This window comes from Trichoderma harzianum (assembly GCF_003025095.1).
Source record: "Trichoderma harzianum CBS 226.95 unplaced genomic scaffold M431scaffold_7, whole genome shotgun sequence".
Classification (NCBI taxonomy): Eukaryota; Fungi; Ascomycota; class Sordariomycetes; order Hypocreales; family Hypocreaceae; genus Trichoderma; species Trichoderma harzianum.
This window is the reverse complement of record NW_020209255.1, coordinates 2,328,355-2,342,525: the sequence shown is the minus strand read 5'-3', so window position 1 is coordinate 2,342,525 and position 14,171 is coordinate 2,328,355. Positions and strand designations below refer to the sequence as shown.

The following is a 14,171-nucleotide window of genomic DNA, read 5'->3' as shown; positions in this document are numbered from 1 at the left end:
GTGGGTGACCATCAGCGAACACCGGCTGTTGTATGTTTTTTTTTTAATTCTTTTTTGTTACTTATATGAATATCTGGTGGCTAAAGAGTATCGTAGCCCTAAACTCTGTTGGCGGGCTATCCCCTGTCGATATGATTCCGAAAGGGGTTTATGCCGAAAGAGTGCAGGCCGATGTAACCCTACACCAACAGGAAATAAGCCAATCAAACGAACCACAACGCCTACTCCAATCCAGCCCACATCAACTCTTCCCTCACAGAACAAAGATATGTACGCAGACATCAGTTAATTTAGGCAGTCAAGCCTCAAGATGGCATTCATTTATACTAGTTCAAATACACTCAATATCCATACAATACAACATTCTCCAAAAACACCTTTCAACCAACCTTTCAATGCAGCTCTCTTCAATCGACCTTTTCCGATTATAACCAACACCAGCCTCTGCAGTTGTATATACCTTTGTAGTAGTTATTTCATCTCTCCCTCCTCCCCAGCCAAAACCCTTGCAACATGCAAACAACAAAAATGGAATGGAAAGTTTTCTTCTTTTTAAATTACACAAAAACCAAAACAGGGCGGCCCTTTCCATGCGTAGGTTCCCCAACTCCGGTCTAATTTCTAACACGGGCCATCTAATCAGTCGTTACGGTGCGTTATATTCGACAAGACTGAGCGGTAGTAGAACAGAGAGCTCGTTGCAAACTTGCTGCTCACACCTCTCAGTGGCTAATGTAGCCGCTTGGATATGCATATGGATAAAGGCGTTTGTCCCCCATGGTCGGTGCGGCCAAAGTGCCCCAGTATTCAAGGCACAAACAAAATATTCCATCACTTGCGTCGCGTTTTGGTGGCGGGTCTCGGTGCAGCCTCGGTCATGGCTTCCCTCTTCTTTGTTTGCTTTCTGGATCGCGGAGGCGGCGGTGGATCGCCATGCAAGTGGCCCAGCTCTTCCAGAGCCATTGTGTTCTCCCATTGCAGGCAGCGGTAGTTGGGCGGGTCAGGAGTCTTCTCTCGGATCCTTGAGCTCACTCGTTTCGGCTCCTCCTTCTTGTCGCCTTCGTCCTCCTCGGCATCGCCAGTAAGATACTTTTTGCGATTCTCCATGTGCTTGGCTATCCTGTCTCTGTAGGCAACCAGCTCCTTTCGTAGTTTCAGCTCATTGAAGCCGCGAGGATCCAGCCACTTGATGAGTTGGTCGAGGTCTTCTGGTTCCGAGATGTAGCCCCATTGCTTGGCGTTGAAAACACTGCTGCCGCCTTCCTCCATTGTCTTCCGTTCTGGGACAGTCATATTGAACTTGGCCTTGTACTCGTTTTGAAGCTCGGTCGGCAGGTCAATATATCCTTCTCGCTCCAGGTCGTCGGGGCCCTGAATCCATATGCATCCGTTGGCGTACGCCGCATGTGCCGTAGAACTGTCAGGCAATCCGGCATAAGGCATGCCGTTCCGCTCAAACCAATAGTAACGATTCCAAAACCTATCCTTCCCAAGGACACGAGTTCTTGGGCAATCAGCCTCCCGTAGATCGTTGTCGATGATGCCGACTTCTTCTTCGCATTTCTTGATGATTTCCTCTTTCTTTTGTATGTCTTTGAGAAGCTTGATATACTGCTTCGACTGTTGCGGTTTCGTCTTTTCCAATGCTTTTTCTTTTGCCTTTTTGGCCTTTTCCTCTTCCTCATGCTTCTTCTTCTTGTCCGTCAAGACGCGGCTTCGACGCTTTTTCTTAGAATTCTCATCTTGGCTGTCTTCGGCCTCTTCATCTCTGCTCACGATTGATTCGTCAGCGTCTGCCATCTTGACGTCTATCTCCTCCTTAACAGGAGTGCCGTTGGTCTCCTCTGCAGGTTCGTTTTCCGGCATCAACAGTTTACGCTGTTCATTAAGTTGCCGGAGCTCTTCGGTTCTGTAAAAGGAAGAAAAGTCAGTGAGATGAACTGTACCGTGTGCAAACATGTCAACTTACGCCTGTTTCCGTTGTCGCTGCCACTCGATCTTGTCCTTGCGATACTTGGTCATGGTTTCGCTGCAGTCTTCCATGTAACCTCTGACAGCCTTTGTCTCCATTGTCAGCATGCAAATGATCTGCAGTGCCTTGACGCGGTAGTTGATGTCCATCTCGGCATACTGCTGCTGCACGTTTTCTGGTGACGGTATCATCTCTGCAGGTACCAACTGCTGCAGAAGCTCCTCACAGGCTTGTTGCAGGCGCTCATTCTTGGAGAGCTGATGCAGAAGACCAACTATGATTCTCTGCCAGCCTCCGTTCTGGAAATTTCGCTGGCGAAGATGCTCGATCCAGTCGAATTCTTTCAAAAGCTCCTCTGCTCGATTTTTAGTTTCCTGCTCTGCGCGAAGAGTTTCCTCTTCGGCAGCTGCTGCTTCAGCAGCCAGCCTCTCCGCCTCAAGCTTTGCTAGACTGCTGCGGGTAGCCCTCGCGACGGGAATATCCTCCAGCTCAACGCTTTCTTCTCCGCTTTCTTCTCCATCCTCTTTTTCGTCGCCTTCCTCGTCGCTGTCATCCTCTTCCACCTCAGGCAGAGTGATGCGCACCTTGCCGCCGTCGGATTCGGAGTCGACAAGAATCTTTAGCACGGAGCAATGGATTTCGTCGAAAAGCTGAACTTGAGTGTTATTCGAAGCAATTGACAAGGCTTCGACAAAGTCGTCGAAGGTGAAGGAGTCGAGTTTGAAGATTTCGCAGTAAACGTTGAGCGTGTCCCATGTCTCTAGGAGAGGTCCCACAGTGTCCATGTCGATTTGGCGAGAGATGGCATCGTCCACTTCCATCTGGACAGGAGGATCCTTACACATGAATTTGAGCTGTGGCCGCACATTGCCCTCCCTCGGCTCCAGCTGCAAATCTTCGATGGGGTATTTCGGCGGCGGAGGAGGCGGTGGAGGTGTCGGCTCACGCGGTGCAGCGGCTCGTTCGTCGTTGAATCGCGGGTAACCAGCGCCATTGACACCGTCGGGTGCCATATCCGTGGGCCATTTGAGGCCTTTGGTCCCTGCACTGTTGGGAGTCTGCTTTCCCTTGTGACTCTTGGGGGCGGGTTTCAGCTCAGGCAGGCGCACCGGGCCAGTTTGCACCGCTGGGCTGTGTCCATTCGCGTCGTGTATTGAGTTTCGTTCACGCTTCTGAGCCAGAAGCTGCTTGCGCTCCTGAATCTTAGTGTCGTGCCGAAGGTGAGGGGGGATCCTGGTATCGATGTGATATTGGTTGGCGTAGTCGTGCTTGACGAGCCATGGGGCGCCGTTCCACGCCTCTCGAATGACTGTTCTTTTCAGAAAGGACCGAAGCATGGATTTGGTAAAGGCGCCGCGCTCACGGCTCAGGTTATCGTTGGTGACGACTTGTTCCTTTCCAGAGCCACCGCCGAGGACGACCAGATAGCGGCTTGTGGGGAGAGAGCTTGAGCCATCCGGCAAGATTCTAGCACCAAAAGTTGTCTTTTCTCGTACAAGACAAGCCCGTCTTTCATTGTTAAACTCGTCCAGGGTGACAAAGACATCCTCTCCGGGATAAAAATCGGCCTTGAATTCATCGTAAACCATATCGACGAGGTTATCGAGGCGAGAAATAGTTTGGAATTGAACCTTTCGGAGGATAGGGCCCTTGAGAGCTTCGGGGAAGGCGGCCTCGACCTCTTGACCACCAGCACGCTGTGAACGACCAGGTAAGTAAGCCAGGCATATTGGATTCAGTGCCAGGAAGAAAGCAAACCAACCTCGCTTGTGTAAGCCTCGAAAAATGTAAGACCTGAATGGCCCGTGATTTCGTCATTGAAGCGGCGCTATGGAAAATCTCGAGTTTAGTATATTGCTTGTCTCATTGCATAGCCGGCGATGGTGGGGCTTTGAAGGGTGGTTACCTGCTTGTAAAAATCCATTCTAGAAGCCAAAGAACAAAATCGTCAGCATGCGGCGCATAATGGTAACGGTCAAAGAAACGAAGAAGAAGGAACAGACAAACTCACCGATTCAAGTAGTCCTCATAAGAAGCAAATATTTCTCCCGTTTGAGGGATGTGCCAGACCTAAACGAGCCCTCCAAGTCAGACCTACGTTCTTCATCCCGCGTCGGAAGCAACGCCGTCGGTGATGCAGACCACGCTCGACATACCTCGGCATCGTCATCCTCAATCTCTGCGGGAGGCAGAAACTGCACTGGTTTTCTCTTGAATAGCACCTGTTGTAGCATAAATGTGAGCTGCGGACAGGCTTTGGTGGGTTAAAGCGGTGACAGCATACCATGATTGTGAGCTATAATGGATTTGGAGGTGGCGGTTGTATGGGGTTGAAAGAGAAAAGAAAAAGAGAAATAAAGGAGGAAGTTTGTCGCAGGCAAAATTGGGGAGCAGAAAGGCGACAAAGGATATCGGAAACTTGGCGCGTTATCTAATCGAGGGATTCGGCAGCACAGGCATCCGGGCCAAGCGCAAGACGAGGCGCGGATGCAGTGAAGGGGAATCGACAACTGCAGATTCCGATTCGCTGATGGTTTCGATATTCCGGTCGTAGCTTGCGGTTCGAGGTTCTTGAGTATTGTGTCTGCGTTTGTAGCTCTCGAGGCGTGGACAAGGCTGAGGGTTGAAGAGAGAAAAAAAAAAGATAGAGGAAGAAAAGTCGCGGTGCCTGGAAACTAGGAGCCGGGGCAGACCAGATACCAGATGCCGCACTTACACGAGGCTGTGGCGGCCTTGCACCTCTCAAAGCTATCGCAAACGCGGTCCGGGCAGCTCGCAAGGACGCCGGGCTGGCATTTCCTGGATGGCGAGGCGGTGGTGGAAGCTGCGTGAAGGCTCGATCTCGACGCGACTGAGGGCGAGTGACGTGCAACGGAGGCGTGGAGGGAAAAAGAATTGCGCGGGAGAACGAGCAGAGCTGCCACGGAACTAAAGTCACTTAGGGAAAATGCGTCCCGCCGTGGAGACGGTCAACCAGCACCAGCGTTTAGCGGTCCATGTACCTGGCGTTGTACTCGGCCGGTACCGCGGGCGTGCAGAGTACCTTGGGGGTACCTACTATAGCTGCATGTCGGGAAATGCCAAGGTACGGTATATGGCAGTTAGGGTGACATTGACGGGCAGTGAAGCTGGTGCATGGTATCGATACCTTTAGAAAATAGATTAGATTAGATGCTTTCTTTTATTTGTACCAATTCGATTTGTTGTCTTGCTGACAGGTAATGGTTGCTGCCTTGATGAATGCCTTGGGGATAAGCCAATGAATATGTCTTCATGCTGGGTGCATCAACGCTCACCTCAACAACATCCTTCAACCTACCAACCAGAAAACAAAATAATACTAAAAAATAATTCATTTGCATCCTTCAGTCATAATCAACCCCAAATCCCCCAAATCCCTCACCCTCACCTCCCATCATCTCTCCTCTCCCCTCCGGCACTCCCCCCTACTCACCCACCCACCCATCCATCCATCCATGTACCCTCCCCGTACCGCCGCTCCTCGCGCAACCCCCCCGCGCCAAATCCTTTGTTCGCTGCCTACCACCCAAGACACTCCCACCCCGGTCCGTCCTCTCACTCTACCTCCGTCTGCCGTCTTTTTCCTTTTTTTCCCTCCCCTTCTTCTCCAAAAACCAAACCCCCGGCCATCCGCCTCCCCCCCTCTCCTCCTCCTCCTCCTAAAAAAAAGGGAACCTAACCTTCCACAGTAAACCCAACTAGGCCGCCAGCCTGCAACCTGCCAAGCCAAAAAAATCCCCCCGAGGAAAAAAAAAAAACAACCGAAATACCCATCCCATCAACCCTCCACTCATCAACCGCCCACAACAACCTCGCAACCTATAACATCACGCCCTTTTTCGGGCTCATTTTGTTCCCTGCATTTCACCGATTCCAAAATACGCTGAATGGCGCGCATCCGCCCATTTTTCAGCGACTTATGCCCCCGTACGTGCGCGGCGCGGATCAGCGGCCGGCAGGTAGTGGTCCAGTCTTCCAAGTTCGGGGGCCGGGTAGCGGGCGGTTTTGGCTCGGGGGGGCCGCTCTTCTTTCTGAGGGGGCCAGCGAGCAACGGTCACGAGAAGTCAGCATGATGGATGCAAACAATGCACGCAACTCAATTCTCATGATAGGCTATCAACTGTGCCGTTTATCTCAACACATCATTCACATGCCTCAATTATACCAGCTGTCAATGCCCTTTGGTCGGTGCCGTTCCCTTTGCAACGTTCGTGTCCCTGATTTCCAAATTCGGCAACTGTCCGCGCTAGCCCTGACGTCATTCCGCCTGCGGCTATTCGCATCCCCTGTGAAAAAAAGACTCAAGAGTCTCTCCTGCTGCCAATTGACGCCGTTTTCCCTTCACGGCATTGCCCTTGTTGAAGCTGTTCTGCCCAATGCTGGCAGCGTGTCTTTGTTCGCATTCCCTGTCGATGCTGCCCCCCCAGTCTTAACCCTGGTTCCACTGGCTCAGCACAAAACGGGAATCGTCAGCCTCGCCTCACGTGGAGCGCCCCACTACCCGACCCTACCTGATGACTAAGCCCACCTCAATGCCGCACTTCAAGCGACGCGGCATCCGGGCGTGTTCGGGGCTCTGGCAGCAGGCAAACAAGACAGCGAAATTTGGTTTCAACGGTTCTATCTTCTCTACTAGGGTATCACTATATCCCACTACTTTTTATCCTCTCATAGCACCAGCTCTAGCATGTATAGTACACAACCATGTATCCGACCCAGCTGCCAACCACGCCTATCGCGGTGTAGGAGCTCGTAAACATCAAGGGGAGAAACTCGAGCCGGCTTCCAAATATGATATGGTGGAAGAGGGACGTGTATGCAATGAGCGGGATGCTCACCGCAATGTAAAGCGTGCTGAATCGATCCAAAAGAAAGACTCTTGGCTGGTTGGACGCTGGCGCCATGCGGTCCAGCGACGTCAGGAACAAGACTAGCCAGAAGACGGTGTAGATCGTCTTGATGGGGAATTCGGCGGGTGTGAAGATCAACGGGAACAGCGACACGTGACCCGCGACGATGAGTGGCCGGAATGCGCCGAGGTGTCGTCGGTCCCTGAGGGCGATCAAACTGAAGGGGATAATGACCAGCAGGATGGCCTTTTCATGCACGTGCCAGCCAAAGAGGAACGAGGCATAGCCACACAGCGTCACTGCTCCGATAAAGTTTTCCCACGTAGGCCGTTTGAAGAGCTTAATCAGGGGAAGGACTTGGAAAAAGAGCGTCAAGGCAAAGCACATTCGAGGGGTAATCTCGGGCAGGACAGCAAAAGCCGTGTCGCCAACCAAGCCACGAGTGACGCTGTTCAGAGCCTCAGTCTTGAGTGGCAGACCCAACTTTGGGGCAACTACTGCGAGTCAGTTCCTCGTTCTTTCACGCATTCCAGTGTAACAGTCTGCACTCACAGTGAATCAAGACACGATCGGCCAAAGAATAGAGTGCCCAGACATTTGGCGCCCAGTAAGCATGGCACAAGCCACGTGAAAAGGGAAACAGTCGGCTAAGGAGCTGGGGGATCTGCTCCATCAGCGCAAAGGGTCCAAAAGCAGCCCCGAATATCCCCGCAAGTCCGAGGCCAAGCTTGACGCAGTTGAGGAACTTGATCTGGAAAATCGATCTCGCCGACAGGCAGTACGCCCTCAAGAGGAAAACAAAGTAGGCCGGCGCCAGATAGAGGTAGATGTGCTTGAAGCAGAGGAGCGCCCCAAAGACGAGGCCGCTCTGCAGCAGCGTCGACTTGCACCGGGCCAGTACCAGCGACACAACGAGAATTCCGTACATGAATCCGTTGTACTGGAAATGGATGTGGTCGATGATGAGCAGCCCGGGCGACAAGACGACGGACAGCGCGGCGACCTGGGCAGCCCTCTTGGACTGCAGAGGCGACGAGTCGATGAACATTTGCAGGGCGTACACCAAGAGAAGCTCAGTGATGATGACGGAGAACCTCTGGAAGTAAACTGTCTCCCAGCTATCATATCCAAGATTGTATACCCGTACCATGGCTGGATCTACCAGGCGAGCGACGTGGGCGAGCAGCCACTCAAAGTAGGCGAAGAAGGGCGGGTAGTCGAGAGTCCATTCCGAAGTCTTTTCGTAGTACCATTCGGACAGAGGAAGGCTGTTGGTGATGGCCAGCCAGTTGCGGTGGACCTCGAAATCGGTCGACTTGCTGCAAGCCAGCGTTCAGTCAGTCAACATTGCATCGCGTCTTTCTTCCAGCGGCATGCATGCATGTGAAAGCAGGGCAGAGCACAGCTAGAGTACAGTAGAGCATTAACTTACTAGGCCGGGAACAGGAGCACCTTGAATGCGGCGGCCACCAGCGCGCATTGCGTCAGCGTAGGAAACGACTCTGCCATTGTGTCTATTCTGTAGGCGGAATTGCTACCGCATCTCGAGTGTTGCTGCAGGGAGTTGGAGAACAGAAGCAAGCCAAAGTCCTGAGATGGTGGTGATTGGCGCTACAGAGAACAAATTGCCTTGTCTGAGATTAAGGTACGAAGCAGCCACAACAAGCTTGCAATTTACCCCATAGTTGGCATGTCGTACTTTTTTTCGCTTTCTTTTTTTATACTGCCTGGTTTGGACTAGCGCGCCGTTGCAGAAGTCATCCCCCGCCACATTTAGCCACAGCTGTGTAAGTGGCCATGAAACGATCCATGGTTGGAGAAGGTGAGAATAGAAGCCAGATAATGCTCTCTCCGTGTATTTTATGTGCATATCAACGTTAATCGCTTCTCGTTTGCTTCAGCGCGCTTCTTGTTGAATATTCTGCTCTTTTTAGCGAATTCCATTCTTGTTTATTTATTCTTCTCGTCTGTGCTTCAGCCAAGCTCGGCGGCGCTGTTTCGCAAAAAGGCACTTGCTCCAAAGCTGTTGTGCCTCTGCGCCTCTAGTGCAAAGTGTCCTTCTGGCTATTTTCCCAACCCGCTTGACAACTCGGCTGCAACTCTTCGGTTCAATTGTTTCTATATATTCCCCTCTCACGGTGCCTGGCTTTGGGACCTGAAGCCGGGCTTTTTGCATCTGTAAACCTGGCCTGAAAAGACCCCCGCCCTCCCTCAGTCACGATGCGATTCTCCATGTCGCTGGCGGCCCTCTTGGGCGCCGGTGCCGCTCAAGCGTATTTCCTCGTCAGCGAGCTCAGTTTTGGATATGCAGGGCGGTATGTTTTGTTTTATGTCTCTTTCTTGGCCAATTGCTTCGAGACAATGGCAGCTAATGTGTCTCTGCGCCGTCCAGGATAAGCCCGGCCGACAACCCAGGCCACATCGCCAACTTCGCCGTCTCTGGCCAGCCCGGCATGCCAGAGATCCTCTCCAGCAAGGTCATCCTCACCCCCGTTGCGCCAGGCAATGCGCGCGGCGCCATATGGAGCGAGAACCCTCTGATCCACTCCAACTGGATCATCGACGTCGACTTTCGCGCCAGCGGCCCCGACAGGGCGGGCGGCAACCTCAACATCTGGGTGGCCCGCGATGGGAAGAACTTGGGCACCCGCAGCGTCTATAATGCTGGCCGCTTCGACGGCTTGGTGCTGGTCATTGATTCGCACGGCGGCCAGGGCGGCATGTTGCGCGGCTTCTTGAACGACGGCTCGACCGACTTCTCGCAGCATCACAATGTCGACTCGCTGGCGTTTGGCCACTGCCAGTTCAGCTACCGCAACCTGGGCCGGCCGGCGCAGATCAAGTTGCGCCAGAGGGGCGATGGCTTCCGGGTTCAGATTGACGGCAAGACGTGCTTTGAGACGAGCAAAGTGAGCTTGCCAAAGGGCAACTTTGTGGGCATCACTGCGTCTACACCAGACAGCCCCGACTCGTTTGAGGTCTTCAAGATGGTTGTCACCTCGGACACTTCCAGCCACGACCTCAACTCTGGCAGCAGCAGCAACAACGACAACAGCAATAATAACAACAATAACAATAACAACAATGGTAACAACAACGGTAACAAAGATACCAGCAGCAACTCCAACGGCGGCACCCAGTTCGCCTACAGCCGCCAGCAGCAAGTGCCCACCAACAGCCAAGACTTCGAAGAGGTCGCCGACCAAGACGCAGACACCTTCCAGTCCTCCAAGGCCCAGTTCCAGGACCTGCACAACCGCCTCCAGGGCACCAACCACCAGCTCGCCTCCGTCTACCGCTCCGTCTCGCGCCACCACCAGATGGACGAGCAGCGCCACAACGAGGTCCAGGACCTCTTCGCCGCCGTCAACTCCAAGCTCGCCCTGCTCGACCAGCTTTCCACCTTCCAGCAGCGCATCGTCGCCCTCGAGAACGAGGTGCGCAACATGAATACGGAGCTGCACGAGAGGCTGAGCACCACCGAGAGGTCGATGCATGGCGCGCTGCGGACGCATCACATGTCGCTCACGGCGAGGGTTACGGAGAATATCCCCGGACATGGCAAGCTGATTGCCGTCATTATCGGGACGCAGGTTGTTCTGGTCGGCGCATATGTGGTGTATAAGCGACGGAGGGCAAACTCACCCAAGAAGTACCTGTGAAAGGGCACTTTAAGGTCTCGGCGCACCACGTTATTTTATTACCAATGGTAAGCGTGATACATTCTCATGATCACCTTGTACTACATTTGGACGATGAATGATGGCTTGAATACTCGCTTGAAAGCGCCGCAGTTTGCCAACCTACAGTCGAACCCACCAAACCATCCAAGGTCTTACGCTCCTCCCAATGCATACATTTTGTACAGCATAAATAAGAGCAGCTTAGTGAGAGAGAAAACCCATATATACTGAGAGTTGAGACACGAAAGTTGAACGACCTGTTATGATTCAGAGGCAGAGGGGTGGCTTTTTGTATAAACAAAAGACGATTTTCTTTTTTATCTTCCCACATTTACTTGTAACTATCACACGTCTATACATATATAGCATGCATGAATTGGATGAAATATCAAAAACGAGACAAACATTTCATTTTGACGTCGTAACATGCCCGCTATGGAGTTTCGTTCTCGCATCATACTATTCTGGGTACCAACCGGAATCATCCAAAATGAGCGAAAGAGAATGAAAAAGAGACATTATATGCTGTACTGTACCCGGTATCCAAATTCTTCCCATAAGCAGTCTTGTATATCCTCATTAGAAATAAAACAGAACAAAGAAAGTTCTTTACTGACGCCCTTTCTTGGCGTTAATAACGTCAACCATTTCCTGGCCCTTAGGAGCAGACGTCAGATTCTCATAGCCATCCTCAGTAACAAGAATGTCGTCCTCGATGCGGCAGCCTCCAACGGTATAGTATCCTTCAAGGACGTCCTTGTTGATAAACTTGGCGTGATCTGGGTTGGTGAGATAGTATCCCTCAATGTACTCGCGGCAGAAGTAACTATTCATTCGACGTATCCATTAGTATACACCATACCTGGCCGATAATGGCTAGAAAAGGGGACAAAGAATGAAGGGGAAAACTTACATGCCCGGCTCGACGGTGACAATCATGTTGGGCTCAAGAACTTGTCTCTCCTTCAGCGCCTTGGCGCGCGCAGTCGCCGTCTCACCATCGCCAAGGCGCATAGCGGCGCTCATCTTGGTCAGCGCCTCCGCATTAATCATCTGCCGCTTCCCGCCATCAAGACCCAAGTTGAGGAGCGTCATGAGCGGGAGACTGCCCGGAACGTCATGCACTTCCAAACCGACGTGGTGACCGAGCCCGTGTGGGAAGAATGCGGTGACGGTGCCGGCCTTGGTAACCTCGCCAATGTCGCCCTTGAGAATGCCCAGCTTGAGAAGGCCGACGACGGCGACAGCTGCGGCGTGGAGGTGCAGCTGATAGAACTGGACACCGGGCTTGACTTTGCTGATACATTCCTCCTGCATTGTCTGGACAAGGTTGTAGATCGCCGCGCCCTTGGTAGAAAAGCGACCCTTGATGGGCAGCGTGCGCGTTACATCGCTAGCATAGCATTGCCACTCGCATCCCGCATCAAGAACAACAAGCTCCTTGCCTTCCAGGGGTTGGTTGTTCTCGTCGTAGTGCAGCGTCGAAGCATTGACGCCCGAACCCGCGATGATGGAGTAGGCCTGTGATCGAGCGCCGCGCGCAGTGCACACAGCTTGGAAGATGGCCTCAATCTCGCGCTCGTTTGTGAGACGGAGCAGCATCTCTGCGACTTTGCGATGCCCCGCGCTGGAGACATCGTTGGCGCGACGGATCATGGCGATTTCGTACTCGTCCTTGATACAGCGAGCGCGGTCCATGGCAGGTTGCAGCATCCAGCTGTTGACCTTGACCTTGGTCCCCTTGGCCACGGCGGGCGTCTGATCCTCGTGCAGCACGTACAGCACAGTTGGCGACGAGAGGCGCGACTCGAAGAACTTGTGCAGCTGGCTCGAATACCGCACTTCGTCGACATCGTACAGCTGCTTGGCCTTGGCGGTGTCGGGCGTTGAGCCAAACCAGAGCACCTGGCGCGGCTCGACATAGGGGATCCAGAGAATGAGGGCATCGGTGCGAATCTCGTAGGTGACGAAGCAGTCGTGGAAGTTGGCGCCGCTCAGATAGTAGAAGCTGCGCCGGTCTTGTCAGTGCCATGGAGGGAGAGATATTCCATAGATAGCAGAATAGAGGAAGCCAAGCTTACTATCGGCGCTGTCTCAATGGCGGCCCCTGGTCCGAGTCCTCGTAGTTGTTCTCCGGCTGGCCAGGCAGGTAGATGATGCCATCCGACACGCCGAGCTTCTGGGCGACCTTGCGCGCATGCTCCTTGGCTAAAAGCCGCACGGGAGAGAGTCAGTCAAATAGTTGGAAAGAGAAAAGAGCCGTCGCATTCATCGTTCACTCACCCGGATACTTTCGCGTCTTCCAAACCTCCCAGTCCTCCCTCTTAGCTATGGCCCTATTTCATTTACCGCCTGTAAGCAGTTGGACTTGCGACCAACACACGGAGTAGCGCGCTTACACTGCGTCAAACTCATCGTCGAGGATGAAGCTGAAGTCGAGGTCCTCCATTGCGCGGATGTCTATATTATTATATGCTAGAAAGGATAGAAATGGAAATGCGATGACTCCCTCTGATGATGATTAGGTAGTATTGAATTGATCAACGGGCGCTTCATACAGCCGCAGCAGCACGTGAGCGACGCTCCAGGTACCTGCAATAGTGCCTGATTGTGTCAAACGTCCCTGGTGCCTTATCTAATCTCCAATCTCCAATCTCTACCCCAGGAAAAAAGAGACCAGACGGCGCCACCACCAGTTTAGCCTAGCGTCCTTTCTCTCCTTAAGCTGCATTTCTTGACCCGTGATCTCAGGGGTCAAGTTCATTGTACTACTAGCAGTAGAGTAGCAATATCTAGATAGACCGAAAAGCAGATCGTTACCGAGTAGTTACCTAAGGCAAAAAGAGACGGAATGCCCTTCCAGACCTACTGCTACTATATTCCCCCGATGGAGTACATGCACAAGCACAATGCACGTCGCTGCATCGTCCTATCAGCCGCTCCAGACACCGTCCAGGTACCGGTACCTCTGGCAGATGTCCAAGCTTCCGTCCTACCCGCTACATCCACTTTCCACAACGGGACATCCCTGGTCTTTGATCCTTTTAAGGCCTTCCACAGTACAATATCAACACATCGCAACACGACAGAAATTCCTCATTAGCATGTTATCCATAGATACAGATCTCGTCATGCATCTCACCTGGAAACTCTAGAGAAAGCCTCGATCCCCAGAAAGGCAGCATTGCAGCAACAACCTACTATACTCAAGCCTTCTTCCCTCACCGCAACCAAACCAACACATTCAACACCACATCTCCCCGTGCATATCACCAGGTAACATCCAACAGCCCCCATCCATGTCAACCAGGCTATCCTCGTAACTCCCCGCTCCGGCAACAACCCTCAATAATCAGATCAAGTCAAATCAATCAATCAGTCCCCCATCACCACACCAACTCCCACTTCCCCATCTACTGTACATAACATATCCCACACTCCCCTCACCCACCTTTCGTACGCAACGCTTCCTAACTGGCCGCCTCAAGGCAAATGCATCTCCACCGAGAGAGGCCCCCATCAATATGCATACAGGTAGGCAACAAGTCAAAAAAGAAATAACGCGGAAGCCCGAGAAATCCAGTGCACACACCACAGACCTATAGCCCCAAAAGGAAGAAAGAAAAACCGCCCCTCAAAAAGGTC

General features: G+C 52.5%; 4 protein-coding genes across 4 annotated transcripts; 1 reads left to right on the top strand and 3 right to left on the bottom strand.

Annotated features, from left to right (window-relative positions):
• Nucleotides 1–831: 831 nt before the first annotated feature.
• On the bottom strand, nt 832–4,259 carry M431DRAFT_483157 (hypothetical protein; the record flags this gene model as incomplete). The annotated part of the gene is made up of 7 exons (XM_024916098.1): nt 832–1,909; nt 1,970–3,669; nt 3,735–3,800; nt 3,879–3,897; nt 3,984–4,042; nt 4,129–4,194; nt 4,257–4,259. 7 exons carry the CDS (start codon nt 4,257–4,259, stop codon nt 832–834), a joined length of 2,991 nt encoding a protein of 996 aa, XP_024774045.1.
• A 2,416-nt stretch (nt 4,260–6,675) lies between these two features.
• M431DRAFT_88165 (glycosyltransferase family 57 protein) lies at nt 6,676–8,352 on the bottom strand (the record flags this gene model as incomplete). The annotated part of the gene is made up of 3 exons (XM_024923877.1): nt 6,676–7,337; nt 7,396–8,162; nt 8,276–8,352. 3 exons carry the CDS (start codon nt 8,350–8,352, stop codon nt 6,676–6,678), a joined length of 1,506 nt encoding a protein of 501 aa, XP_024774044.1.
• A 711-nt stretch (nt 8,353–9,063) lies between these two features.
• On the top strand, nt 9,064–10,505 carry M431DRAFT_86899 (hypothetical protein; the record flags this gene model as incomplete). Its single annotated transcript, XM_024923733.1, has 2 exons — nt 9,064–9,158; nt 9,236–10,505. The coding sequence occupies 2 exons, from the start codon at nt 9,064–9,066 to the stop codon at nt 10,503–10,505; spliced, it is 1,365 nt and encodes a 454-aa protein (XP_024774043.1).
• Nucleotides 10,506–11,135: 630 nt separating this feature from the next.
• M431DRAFT_496303 (hypothetical protein) lies at nt 11,136–12,975 on the bottom strand (the record flags this gene model as incomplete). The annotated part of the gene is made up of 5 exons (XM_024917478.1): nt 11,136–11,352; nt 11,440–12,534; nt 12,608–12,734; nt 12,810–12,862; nt 12,926–12,975. The coding sequence occupies 5 exons, from the start codon at nt 12,973–12,975 to the stop codon at nt 11,136–11,138; spliced, it is 1,542 nt and encodes a 513-aa protein (XP_024774042.1).
• Nucleotides 12,976–14,171: the final 1,196 nt, after the last annotated feature.